This window comes from Pholcus phalangioides, unplaced genomic scaffold (assembly GCF_987345545.1).
Source record: "Pholcus phalangioides strain wild (caught in Gottingen) unplaced genomic scaffold, Ppha-v1.0 ptg000001l_1, whole genome shotgun sequence".
Taxonomy (NCBI): Eukaryota; Metazoa; Arthropoda; class Arachnida; order Araneae; family Pholcidae; genus Pholcus; species Pholcus phalangioides.
In genome coordinates this window covers 330,864-344,532 of record NW_028301594.1, presented here as the reverse complement: position 1 = coordinate 344,532, position 13,669 = coordinate 330,864, and the positions used below count along the sequence as shown (strand labels likewise).

The window sequence follows — 13,669 nt, the reverse complement described above, 5'->3', positions numbered from 1 at the left end:
AGTGTTTTTTTTTTCCTTTAATGAATTTATGCCATCATGATTTTTCTACAACCGCACATAAAAAAGTGAGTCGCGAAATATTTATAGTCTTTATTTCTTCGATATCATTTACAACAGTGTTTCCTCAACCTAGGGTCAGAGATGGTGGAGTGGGCGCTTGGACTTATGAACAGGATACAAGTTCACGTCTATGATAATTCGGCATTATGTACTTCGCTAGCAGTTTATTGGGCATTATAGTTAGTATGTCTGTCGATTATATTGCAACCAATGGTTCTTTTCCGACAAGGAATTACACTTGAGGATCAATTTCTCATTTATTTGATGAATGTATTTTTTATTTGATAAAATTTTTATTCACAAGGTCGTATGTATGCATTTATGTATGATGCTCGAATTTAAATGTTCAGTTTAAGTGGAGGGGATAAAATTCGGGATGGAGCAGGGCCGTCTCTATTCTACCGGGCCTACTTGTGCGTTTCGTTGACGTCATACAAAGAGGCCGACGGTTGGAGCATCATCTGCGCGCTATCCCTGATCCTTTATGCTTTGCTTACACTTTTCCGTTATATTAACTATAAAATTTGTCATTACTTTTGACAGGCTAATAACGCGTAGCTGTGCCTTAATTTTTTTGTAAAGAAGTTACATTCTAACAATTTTTTTCATGTCTTTTCTTCATTTAAAGAAAGCATTTCAGCAGAAATAAAGAGATACTTTTTGAAAAAAAAATAGTTTATTAACGTAAAGAATAGTGTATTTCCCATGAATTAAAAAACAAACACCTCATAACAGTGAATTTATGATCTCGAATATATATATATAAAATTTCGATCAAATCCCATACACACACACAAATACTTATTTCTTTTCCATATAGCCTGCACATGTATTTTTAATCATAATCGCACTTCATTTGCCAATGAATGCAACACGATATTAAAAATGATCATAAATTTATGAAACGTAGTCCATAGGTGGTTTGTATTATGGGAAATACATTCAAACTATATATTATTCTGAATTTGAAATTGGTGAAAAAAAGCATTGCCCACTTTCATAGATATATATATATATACACATATTATTTACAGTGAAATAAATATTTCATTACCACTTTTATACACAACACTTTATTTACAATAATATAAATATTTTATTCTCACTTTCATAGTGGTAGAATAGAGACGGTCCTGGATGGACGGGGGGTTCTCGAAAGATTATACCCAAGGCCGTGGAGTGGGGGCCCGCCCCCAAAATGTGAGAAAATGAAAAAGTGAAAAAAGGTGGCCGAATCTATTATTCTATCATTTTTGTCCCCCCCCCCCCCGAAATGAAAATGGTCCCTCGTCCGAACGAAATTTCGGGCTACGGGCCTGATCAACACCACGCTAAATATAATGCCTCACGACTGGCAACGATGGATTGTGTGAGGTCACGTTCAGAGCCGCAACTACGGGAGCAGGCGAGTCTCGTGCCTTGGGCGATGGACCACAGGGGGCCCAAATTATAATATCAATACTCTCCTTCAACATTACAAGGGGGCGCCAAAATGCACACTTGCCCCGGGTGACCAAACATCTAGTTGCGGCCCTGGTCACTCTATGTTGGCCGAAGTATTTCTAGTAGCATGTTGGTCTGATTAGCCCCGTGGTGCTCGGCTTGAGCTTCATGTAGAAAAAAATTCTAATTTTTGAATAAATTCTGGTGTGCTCGGACTCATGCCAAAAAATACTGAGGTTGCTTGAGCACCCAGGGCTCCTACGAAATAGTCTTGCCTATGAAGGTATATAAACAGTCCCAAATGGAGGAAGTTTTAAAATCTGTCGTTTAAAAAAAATGAGGTTTGTTTTAAAACAAGGGAGATATCAAATGCTTGTTCATACAAGACTCATTGAAAGACTGGTTATATATCTGCGAAGATGAAGATTATAAGGAAAAAAATTCATCACTGCTTCCACGGGGACTCGAACCCCGATCTCTCGCTTGCCGGACGAGTGCTCTACCATCTAAGAGATAGTTTCCCAATTTTTTTCGTCCCATCGCCCCCTTCTTCAGAAACTTTTCTCTCCCATCGCACCCAACGCAATCTAACCCATAGGATCCTATGTTAAACCCGTAGCTTCTACCGCCCCCTGGAACATTCCATCGCCCACGTTGGAAATCACTGATCTAAGCTATGGAAACAGATTGAATATTTCAACCTTGGAGCGTATATATGTGTTGAAAGGCTCCGTACATGGACGGCGGCAGCAATCAACTAATAGCTCGTGAATGACATAGGCCACATGCATATAGAAATGGCCTCTCCACTTTTTATTACAAGATTCATTGAAAGACTGGTTATTTGTATAGATGTGTCCATTATTATTATACGATTATCCATTATTCCAAATTGAAATCGGTAAATTTGATAAATTGATGAAAACAAAATATCACCTCTGTTCTGACACGTATATTTCCAAGGAAGAAAATTCATCACTGTACCACGGGGACTCGAACCCCGGTCTCTCACTTGCCGGCCGAGTGCTCTAACATCGAAAATCTGCTACGAAAGCAGATAGAACATTTCAACCTTGGAGCGTGTGTGTGAAATGTTCTATCTGCTTTCATAGCTTAGGTGGTAGAGCACTCGTCCGGCAAGTGAGAGACCTAGGTTCGAGTCCCCGTGGGGGCAGTGATGAATTTTCTTTCTTGTAATCTTCATCTCTACAAATAACCAGTCTTTCAATGAATCTTGTATTAAAACAAGTGGACAAGACATTTCTATATAAATGCTTGTTCTTCGGCCGAAAATCGCTACCTACTGTGACGACTGATTCAATCATGGACGGCCCCCAATTCCATAAACCACATCGTCTGTTATCGAATCGCTAAAACCTGTTTTTGCAAGTAATTCTTTGTACTTGGAAAAGCAGATAAAAAATAATGTTCCTTTTTCCTTGTATTTCACAAAAAAAAAACCTCCCAAGCTTCCACTTTTGGTGGATTCTCCATTAGGGAGGAAAAAATACATTTCATTGAAAGAAGGAGCGAGAACAAAAACATTGGTTGGAAAAGTCATAAATCAGTGATTATGCATAATCACTAATCGTCTTGGTAAATTTGGCGAATTTGTGCGTATCACTTTCACCGACGAGATTATCCATTATTCCATATTGAAATCGGTAAATTTGATAAATTGATGAAAACAAAATATCACCTCTGTTCTGACACGTATATGTATTGCCATAAAAATTATATTAAAGTAAAGTAAGTGTGAAAAGGTTTTCTTCACGCGCACATAAGCATATATACAAATTAAACAACATTACCGATCGAATGCACAATCTCTGATAAATTCAAGTAATTCATTGGTGATTCACCATATTTACCAATATATCATATGATCCGAGGATTATACATGACTACCGATAAATGTGATAAATTCTTAGTACAATATATGAACAAAATCTATCAAACTTACCAAAATGGTATAATCACCGAATTTCTCACTTTCACCGTAACCACATGGCTGTAGAACCAGACATGGCCCATGCTCTGTCCCATTGAGGGATATAATCACTTTGCACAACGCGTAGGACCCTTAGATGAGAAATAGAGTTTTCTCTATTAACTTATATATTTCTTCTCAATGGGTTGGACCACACGGCAGGAGAGAACTGATTGCGCTGGGCCAGAGGGCTCGAATGCTAAGCCTCCCCCCGGCCTGGCACCCCTGGACAAATTCTAGGCTATAGGGCGACGGCGACTAAAAAAATTGGTATTGACGCCTAATTTTTTTTTTTTTTTTTTTTTTTGTGTAGTTACTAAATTGCAGGCTGAGAACAGCACAAAATGTTTGGAATTTATAGCAGAATATCTGCCAACATGGAATAGGGTCACTGTGCCCTGAAAAAGTCAAAAGAAGCATTACTTCGGACCTTTTTCCTCTGGATAAAAATTTTTTTGGCGCCTAAAAAATTGTTCGGGCGCTAGATTATTTTGCAATTTGTCCAGCCCTGCCGGTAACATATGTATAAATATCAAATATAATATTTTGTTTATGCCAATTATGCCCAATTGATCGTTTTCACCCAATGCTTAAATACACACTTTTCGACCCACGACACACAGCTTGATCCCTGCCAGATTTCTACATTAATTATATCGGATTTTTCTAAAAAAAGCAAACAAGTTTTTGGCATATTCTTGACGTAAATGCAGTGTATTTACTGAAATATACTGAATTTTGCATTATCACGAGCCCTCCATTATGCCCGTGACCGGGTGGCTTATAAACAAACCATACATTCCTAGCTACATAGAAATTAGCTAAAGCTAAGAAAAACTTTTTTTAAATTAGAAAATGCTAAATAGAAATTTAGCTCATCGTGATTGGCTGAAATGAGTGATAAACCTTTATGCTACTCATAGTAAAATTTTTGCTGGACACGTTTAATAATAGATATATTTTATTATACCTGAATCCGCAGTTAGAACAGTGGTTAGAGCACGTGTCGAAACGTGTTTGGTTATGTATTCGGTTCCCTCTAAAACCCATCCGAGAATTTCTTTCCCCTCCCTTCCATCTTTGTTATCATTCATTGACTCACTAAAAGATGCTTTCATTTTTTTCTGATTTAATCAAATGTGGTTCAGGTGCATAAAGTGCACAATAATAATGGCTCGCGAAGCGAGCGTCCATCGAAGCTGGGCCCTGCCATAATTTATTGATTCACTAAAAAATGCTTTCATTTTTCGTTAATGAACTTCGAAATTCAGTTTCGCGAAAGCTCCGCCCCGCATGACGTTTTGTTATCTTCCTTGCTCATAGTAACCAATCACTGGCGTGCTAATGCTTCTCGTGTGACTGAGAATGTAGGAATTGTAGTTATGCACCCGGGTGGGTCCTCAAGTTAAAACGGCTCAAGAGAATACCGAGTATGTAGGTCGGACTTACACAACTTTTCCCAGAAATCAATTTATTCAGTAAAAATAAAGTTCATCCACACCTCTGGAGACACGAGGAGGAAGGCAGGGTCTGTCTCCAGTGGTGTAGATGGTATGCATGCTTGGTATGCAAGATGGAAGCATGCTTGCCCGGTATGCTAGATGGCTTGGGTTCCGGTGGAGACAAAATGACTTTTGTTTCCGGGTTCACCTTAGCATAACATCCAGAAACATATTTGTTTTTTTTAAATAAAGTCCTAATTTTCTCCTGGATGAGAGAAGTGGGGGGGAAGCAGACCCGTGTCACTACACCGGAGCACTGTCCCACGGCCCCGAGCCAAATGGGGCCCCAAAAATATACACTTATTTTTCATATTAATAACACTTTCGGGGGGCTAAGAAAAAGTTAGCCCCAGGGCCACCAGAAGGTACACTAAGGCCGCCGGGGGTGTTCCTGATCATAAGGAAGACTATAAGCCTAGGGTTACTAGACGTCCTCCTTTCATGGCCTCCACATTCTGGAGCAGAGGTCCTAGTCCGGGACCTTTGACAGACCCCTCAAGTCAGACTTTTCACGGGCCCTTCTATAGTGAATTTATAGCATGAAAAGCAAAAAAATGTTGATAATTGTCCCGGGGCCACAGCCCTCTCAGTCCCACTCTTGTGGGGGCTATGCCTCCTTTTTGATGTCATTTCAAGCGTCCTCCTACATTCTAGAAAATAAATTTGTTCTTTTGTCCTCCTTTTTAGGTTTCCAGAATTATTTTTCATTTTTTTGCTCAGGAATTTTTTTTTTCACTCTGAAACATACAGTGTATATGTGTGTCTCCCACACATTTTTACTCTCCTCCATTAATCACCGTCGGAATTCCCAAAATACAAGAATCCAATAAGTCCCCCCCCCCCCACCGAGCAGGGCAGATGCTACTTTAACCATGGTTCAGCTTACTCCAGGCTAATATGAAAAGGACAGTCCGAAAAACCACTCTGGGAGAACAAAATCGCAACATCCATTTTAGAATACCATTACTTGTTCACCAAGAGCTATTGCCGTGTACTGAAGCGGGGGAAGGGGATGTTGCCTCTTCCATTCAAAAATGAAGAAAATAAGATGCACAAGTGACACTCGATGTTGATACCTACGGTGAAATCGATTGTGAACAAAAAAAAGCAACGCTCCCAAATAAAAAAGTACTCTTCTGAGGGTAAGAAAGAAGACCCCCTCGCCCTGCTCCTGGCAAAGTAGTAAAACTGACCGGACTGTGGGAAGCAGGGCCACAAATGTGGGGGGGAAAGCAGGCGGGTCTCGTGCCCTGGACCCGAGGGGCGCAAATTTCATTCGGAACCTCTCCTTCAACAGTACAAGGGGGGCGCCAAAATGCGCGCTTGCCCCTGATGACCAAGCATCTAGTTGCGGCCCTGGTGGGAACAGTTCATCAAATTGCGAGTGTAGGGGACATGGCCTCCACATCTTGAAACAGGGCCCTCAGGCTGGAATCTTTTGCGGGGCCCCCGACGAGACTTCCACGGGCCCCTATTATGATGAATTTATCGCGTAAAAAAACAAAAAATGGTGAAAATCGTCCCGGGCCCCAGGGCTGGAGCCTTGTCTTCCTACCTCTTGTGGGGTGCCATGGTGGAGGACTGATCGTTATTTGTTCTTTTCCTATTCGTTCTTCTTTCAGAGGTTCTGTTTCAGTTCGGAAAAGTTATTGTGGCGGCGGGTGTTTGTAAGTATAGTGGCGTCATCTGTTGTAGAAATTGGGAACAGTGACCTGATGAATTGTGCGTGCACAAGCATCATCTTTTCTCGTTTTTCGAATGGTAACCCTACATAGAACACTGTTTTTTGTAGGTTAGATTAGCGTCAAAATGCAATTTATCTGTTTTTTCCTAGATGGCAGAACAAGTGCTATTTTTTGGTTACTTTTCAGGATGATTTTGGCCAAAATTTTTTTTAAGGATCTGGCAACTCTAATAGTCAAAGTTTCCGCCGTCCGTCCCTAGTGTTTTGAATGTGGAGAACGTTTTGATAATGGTGTGTTAATTTGAATAACTAGAAATGCTTTTCGAAGGAAAGAGAAGATCCCGTTCACTTGGAGATCTAGAAGAACTCCTTTCCAATGAGGTATGTTATAATTATTGGCCATTCATGTTGTCTGTGAATTGAGACGTTTTATTGATATCTGAGGAAATGTATTGTGATTCCCAAACTTTATACGTTCGCGGCATCCTTGGAAATATCTCTGGAAACGGATCGGGGGCGGCTTTAAGCCGGGTTTTCTATATTGCGGGCAGCGTGAAAACGCTGCACTCGGCGCTAAAATTCTACTCCTTGGAAAGCCGGATTTTTCAAGGAGCAGGTTCTTTTTTTTTACGCCGCGTACAACGTGAATCGCCCAGAGTGACACGCGGAGACAGAAAAGTAAGGGAAAGAAAAAACAAAAGTGAAGATAAGATCGGCGAAACGTTCAGCGCACGATGCATCTGGCTCCTCCAGAAACAGTCAGCGAATCATGCATGCTGGTGTGAGGTGTGCTGCGCTCCGTAGGAAAACAGTCATACTGCTTTTCTTATTAGTGAGTGATGTGTCGCTGGGTGATTCCCGTTGCAGGTGGCACAGAAAACCCGTTCCTAGGAGAACTCTGCCTTTTGTTGTGTTTTCTTTCCTTTCTGTCTACCTTTTTTATTGTGATGTGCTGGCGAACAAAACAGATGATGCGCTGCACTAAGAAAACACAAATGCATAGTGGGATAAAGTTACATGTTTCTGTTGATATGAAATGGACCTATTTGGCTCATGCGGCACAGAAGAACCTCTTAGAAAGACCAGGCTATAGCCACGTCTTATGGTCGGTGGAGGAGGACTACTATAGTCAGACACTTTTTCAACAAACCTCTTACTCTTCATAAACATGGATTTTGATCCTCCATTCTCTGTGTTGCACGAGCCGTGTTGAAAGGGGGAATTCAGTGCAAACACCAATTTCAGGGGAAATATTGGGTTTGAGCCCTCTTCTGAGATTGGCAGGCTGTTATTTTTTGCATATTCAGGTATCTTCTCTATTGATAGAGGTTCTGCTAGGACCCCAAAGAAGAATATGCCGAAATCTGCGACATACATCGCAGAACAATCTCTGCTACTGCAGAACTACCTGGAAGAATTTTAAGAAAAATGTAGAAAGCACTATTATATGGTAATTTTTTCTGTAGGACATTTCTAGTCAGCCGAGGGTTCATTCCAGAACAATGCAAAACATTCCGCTTTGTGGTACGAGGAGTATCGTTTCACGTATTGTACCAAATACTGAGACTTTGAAGTTTTGACTGATTTATTAGAAAACAAGAATATTGTAGCCTGTTGTGTGTAGGATGTATTATAATTGCATGAAATTGATTTTTTTTGTTGTCTCAGTAAATTTTTTTGTTGATATTTTGTAGCAAGCCCCACATGGGAGATCGTCTGATACCTTAATTCTTGATCCAGAAGAACCCGAACAGACAGCGAGTCTAACTGATTTGAGTAAAAGTCCTCAACCAAGCATCGTGTCTGGGCGCATCATTCTTCACAATAAGGTAATGCATTAAAAAAGTAAATAAAGAACATGTACAAATTACTTTGAATGTTTTCAATATTTTTTATAAATTCATGTGTTCAGGTTGGAGTCTCCCCCTTTAGTAATTTAACATTTTAACTCTGTATTCACTTTCAACCCTCCTTCAGGACATAATATAAACCGTACAGTGTAAAATTAGTTTTTGATGTGCCTATAACCGCATTGCATTTGATGGGAAAATTCAAAATCATTGAAGATGAATGCAGTTATACCTCGGCTAATGAAAATGATTTGTTCTGTAGTCATCTTGTCAGCCAAAATAGACAATTTCTCATAGGTTTTTATGGAGAATCGTTCAATTTGTTCCAGGTACCACCCAAAATTTAAAGATCAGTTTTGTAAGAAATACTAAGAAGCACTATAATTTCCAGACAAACCAACTGCAGGCTGAAAATAGAAAGCTTCACTGTTGTCTCTTCTGAGATATAATCAGCTCATTTCTGTGTCTCATACGTGGCTTGACAAATTGAAAAAAAAAGTTAAGGCTCCAAACATTTTGTTCCTGGCAAAGACTGTCAAAAACAAAGTAGTCTTTGATTCAGGGCTTAGGGGTCCATTTCTGTGCTAGTTGAAATGCTGACATAATTTCCAGTAATTTTGTGGAGTAATAATAATTCAATTCAGTTATCATACATGAAAAAAATTAAGCACCACTGTGATTTTTTCAGTGGCCATGGGCGATTTGTCAAGCCCTGGTCTCATACTTATGCGGATTGAAAGAGATAATCTTCTATAACAGTGTTTCTTAACCTTTTTGATGTCACGGATCCTTTAGTAGAGATAAATGCTCTGCAGACCCCGGTAGTGTTAGATGGTCAATTTATACACCCCCTCCCATAAAATGCAAAATGTATTGTTTTTTATAATTTGCATGCATGTCATAGAAATTAAATAAATTGCAATTTCAGTGTAAAATGTGTCATTCATTCAATGGTAGAAAGTAAAAATGATCCAGCTTACCCGTTGTAAAATACTCACAGACCCCCAGGAGTACATCGACCCCATGTTAAGAAATATTCTATAGAATGTCCAGATTGTTAATTTTGGTACTAAGAGAATTGCACTGGCAGAACATGTGCACTGAAAGCATCTAAGCATAAGTTTTTAATTGCATTTTTCGCTTTGCTCAATCATTTATTTTACACAAAATGGCTTAAAAGCTGTCTGGAACACAAATAACATTTGTCTGAAAAACGATTATAAGGTGGATATAAATTAATCGGGTACAAAGAGCAATTCTGGCAATGATTGTCTGAAATTTATGCTCACAAGGCTGCTTCTGTTTCCATATAAACTGAAGTCATACTGCTATCAGTGTTCACAAGGAAAAACAAAGAGTAACAATCTGATTTTTCTGGCTGAAAGGTGTCCCTAGGTGTGGAATCCATCAGAGGCTTAGAACACAATATAAGAATAGTGGATTGTCACTGTCCCCATGTTGTGTATGAGTAGATTGAGAAAACACATCCTGTTATGTTGAATTAGTGTTAAGTGTGGGCGTGTGATGTGAACTAAAATATTCATTAGCCGAGGTATCACTGTATATACATGTATTTTTTATATATATTTTATTCTAACTAGGTTATTCCATACCTCTTGTTGGAGATTACAACAGAAGATGTAGTTTCTATATGCGAAGACGTGTTGAGAGTGATAGGCGAAAAATGGAACCTTACCTTTCCTCGTGCTGTTCTACATGTTGTAACTGGAGTTATGCCATCCTCTGATGATAGTCAAAAAGCACTTTCCAAGAACTTCGTATTGGGATTAGTTAATGTATTGAAATTTAAGGACTGTTTTTTAAATATTTATTTTGTATATGTCAGGGCTGAACAAATCTCAGGTAACAGGTCCCCATGGCTACTAAAAAATTGGTATTGGCACCTAAAATTTTCTTTGTGTAGTTACTAAATTCTATCCTGAGAATAACGCAAAATGTTTTGAATTTATAGCAGCATATCTGCCAACATGAGAGAGCCATGAGAGAACAATGCCCTGAAAGAGTCAAGGGAAACATTATTTTTGACGTTTTTTTCCTTTGGGTAAAAATTTTTTTGGTGCCTAGATTTTTTTGCGATTTGCCCAGCCTTGGTATATGCTACCATTAAAGTATGAAAAATTACTTCATAGAATACTTAGTTATTTTATGAAACAAGTGATCCAAGCCAGTTAAAATGGGAAACTTTTATTCTATGTTTTAACTAGTTGTTTCATAAGAATAGCTATCTGCACTCTGTTAAAGTGTATGGAGAAATGAAATAGTAACAATTTGTGTAATATATAACACAAAGTAGACTCTCGCTAATCCGGCAGATATCAGCCTAAGGTGTGCCGAATTATTGAAATCACCAGATTACTGGAAGAAAATTCATCTCTGCCCCCCTGGGACTCAGGCCCCTGTCTCTCGTTTGCCGAACGAGTGCTCTACCAACTAAGCTATGGAAACTGATATAATATTTCTCCCTTGGTGCATATATATATGGAGCCTTTCAAACATATATATATACTCTCTCCAAGGTAGAAATATTCTGTTTCCATAGCTTAGTTAGTAGAGCACTCGTTCGTCAAACGAGAGACCGGGGTTTCTATTCTCTGGGGGGGGGGGGGCAGAGATGGATTTTCTTTCTTGTAATCATCTCCAAAAATAATCAGTCTTTCGAGGAATTCTGTATTAACTAGTAGAGAGGACTTGCCGCTGTGGTGGTCGAGTGGTCATACAGTGATGGACTCGCATCGCGAGGATCCGGGTTCAAACCCAACCGCCGTCACAGTGGTTGTCAGCTGAAGTTGGTTTTCTGTGGTTTCCAACTTCAAGGCGCAAATGCGAGCCGATCTCCCCGTTAAAAAGTCTCGCCACAGAGAGCAACAGACCTACAACGTTATAAATATTCAATCATTACACTTCACTGACAATTTGAGGTATAAATTGCAGCAGTGAAATATCAAACACAACACTAGCTACACACTCAGACTGTTAGGTGCACTCACTTTGTCCCAGATTCTGCCACGAAGCTGGGCTGGGAGAGATCTCGGCAACAGGATAAGTCCGGTGGCAGAGCCCCTGGCGTTCATTCATTCAGTAGAGAGGACTTTTCTACTTACTGGAAGTGAATTGAAAAATTTCCCATTTAAATTATAATATAAACTTTTGTACAGAGACATGCTTTCCTCTTCTATGCTCAAATAAAACCCGCCTAAAAAACATCAGATTACTGGATGGGCTGGATTATAGAGAGTCTACTATATATGTGTGTATAATATATTTTATAGTCATTATATAAATTTTTATAGTAGTGGAATTCCGGTATTATATTTTATAGTAGTGATTACATTTATATTGATTCACTTAAGACACACAAATCACATTGTTTTATGATATGGCTTTTCTAAATTTTGAAAAGCAAAAACCCACATTGTGATCAGGATATGATTTGCTCCTTGTGTGAGTCAATAAAAAGATAACAGCTATAGTGAGAACTGTGGCGGTACCCTACGGTCGTGACCCTGTGGGGGAAGGGCAAGACTCTTCTCAGATTACAGTAATTATAGCCAAATAAAGAATAAAACATTTTAGTATCATGCTCTTTTTCTCTCCGACTTAGGCCAATCACTTCATGCCATTTCGTGAACTGTGGGGGAAGGGCAAGACTCTTCTCAGATTACAGTAATTATAGCCAAATAAAGAATAAAACATTTTAATATCATGCTCTTTTTCTCTCCGACTTAGGCCAATCACTTCATGCCATTTCGTGAACTGGCTGGCCAAAGCCCAAAAATTAAGTAAAGATTGGACATTGGCTGGTCAATTCACAGTAAAATTGGCACAGGAAATAGCCGACCAATTTGCAAAGTGGTCTATTTTGAATTTGACTAAAACAAAACATTTTACAGATATGCCAACATTGGCTTGAAGTGTGTCAGTAGCGATGAAAACGTTCATCGCTACTGACGCTTTTCCATGGGGGGGGGGGATTAGTGTTAAGTAAGAACTGTATAAGAGCTTTTACGATAGTTATTCATCTTTCTTTATATACATTTTTATTGTATTGTTGCAGGCTTTTAAAACTGTGCAAGACTTGGGAGTTTTCACATCTGGATATGACTGTGGGCTCTCAAAATCTATAGGTGAAAAACTTTACGGGTTACACATTTCTCATGGAGGCAGCTCTCACACAGAGAGAACAAGACCCCTTTTAGTTGGATTGTGCAAGAAAGAGAATCTGACGTACTTGGAAAGCTTCAGAAACACTGCAAGTTTTTTCAAGTATAATTTCCAAACAATTTTTTTTTTTGTAAATTATGTGGCTTACTTGAAATGAGCAGCGATACCATATTAAAAGAAATGATTGTTCATTCTATTTCTGTTCTATTTGTATGTATGACAATACTGTAAAACATTACAACTAACTCGGTTTACAAGTAGAAATGGATGATGACTCTTTGCTCAGCTAAGATACATGAAATCAATAGGCTTTCTGGATATTATAATGAGGTGAACAGGAAAAAAAGTTGTTTCTTACCACCAGGAGAGAGAAACATAGTAAAATAAAAAAAAAAACACTAAAAAGTTTTTAGTGTTTTTTTCTAAAACACTTTTTTCCTGTTCACCTTGGCATAATATCCAGAAAGCCTATTAATTTCGGTTTGCAAGTGTTTCACAAGGCAAGAAAAAAACTAAGCTTGATTAACAAGCAATGTCTTGCAAAACTAGTAAAACTCTGTTTTTTTAACAGACTATAATGTGATGAGATATTTCTCACCATATGAGTAGTACATAGACTGAATACACCTAGATGTGCTCTAGTCTATATGGGACTGAATATTTGCTTCATCTGTCGAGCGTCTGGTGATCATTTAACAAAGCCAATGGTTCCCTTTCTCTCACTGTGAGTAAGGCTGACTTAACGAATTGAGGGGGACCATACATAATTTTTTGGCTTTTTTTTGTTATTTTAATAAAATACTATATTGAAAAACATATTGTATGTTAAGAAAACTTTAATTTTTTATGGGCAGTATATTTATATTTTATCATAATTATTGGTTTTTATTGCTCTTATTGGGTTGCTGTATTTTTGATATAGCTTAGATATGTATTTGACATCCATATTTTTTATGGG

At 38.7% G+C, this 13,669-nt stretch overlaps 1 protein-coding gene across 1 annotated transcript in view; it reads left to right on the top strand.

Moving 5' to 3' along the window:
- Nucleotides 1–6,994: 6,994 nt before the first annotated feature.
- Nucleotides 6,995–13,669, top strand: part of LOC149089612 (transient receptor potential cation channel subfamily M member-like 2) — a 68,814-nt gene continuing 62,139 nt past the window's right edge. Inside the window, exons 1-4 of the mRNA XM_089234427.1 lie at nucleotides 6,995–7,060; nucleotides 8,374–8,508; nucleotides 10,131–10,325; nucleotides 12,605–12,799. Coding sequence (XP_089090553.1) covers nucleotides 6,995–7,060; nucleotides 8,374–8,508; nucleotides 10,131–10,325; nucleotides 12,605–12,799 — 591 coding nt within the window. The remainder of the gene's footprint in view (nucleotides 7,061–8,373; nucleotides 8,509–10,130; nucleotides 10,326–12,604; nucleotides 12,800–13,669) is intronic.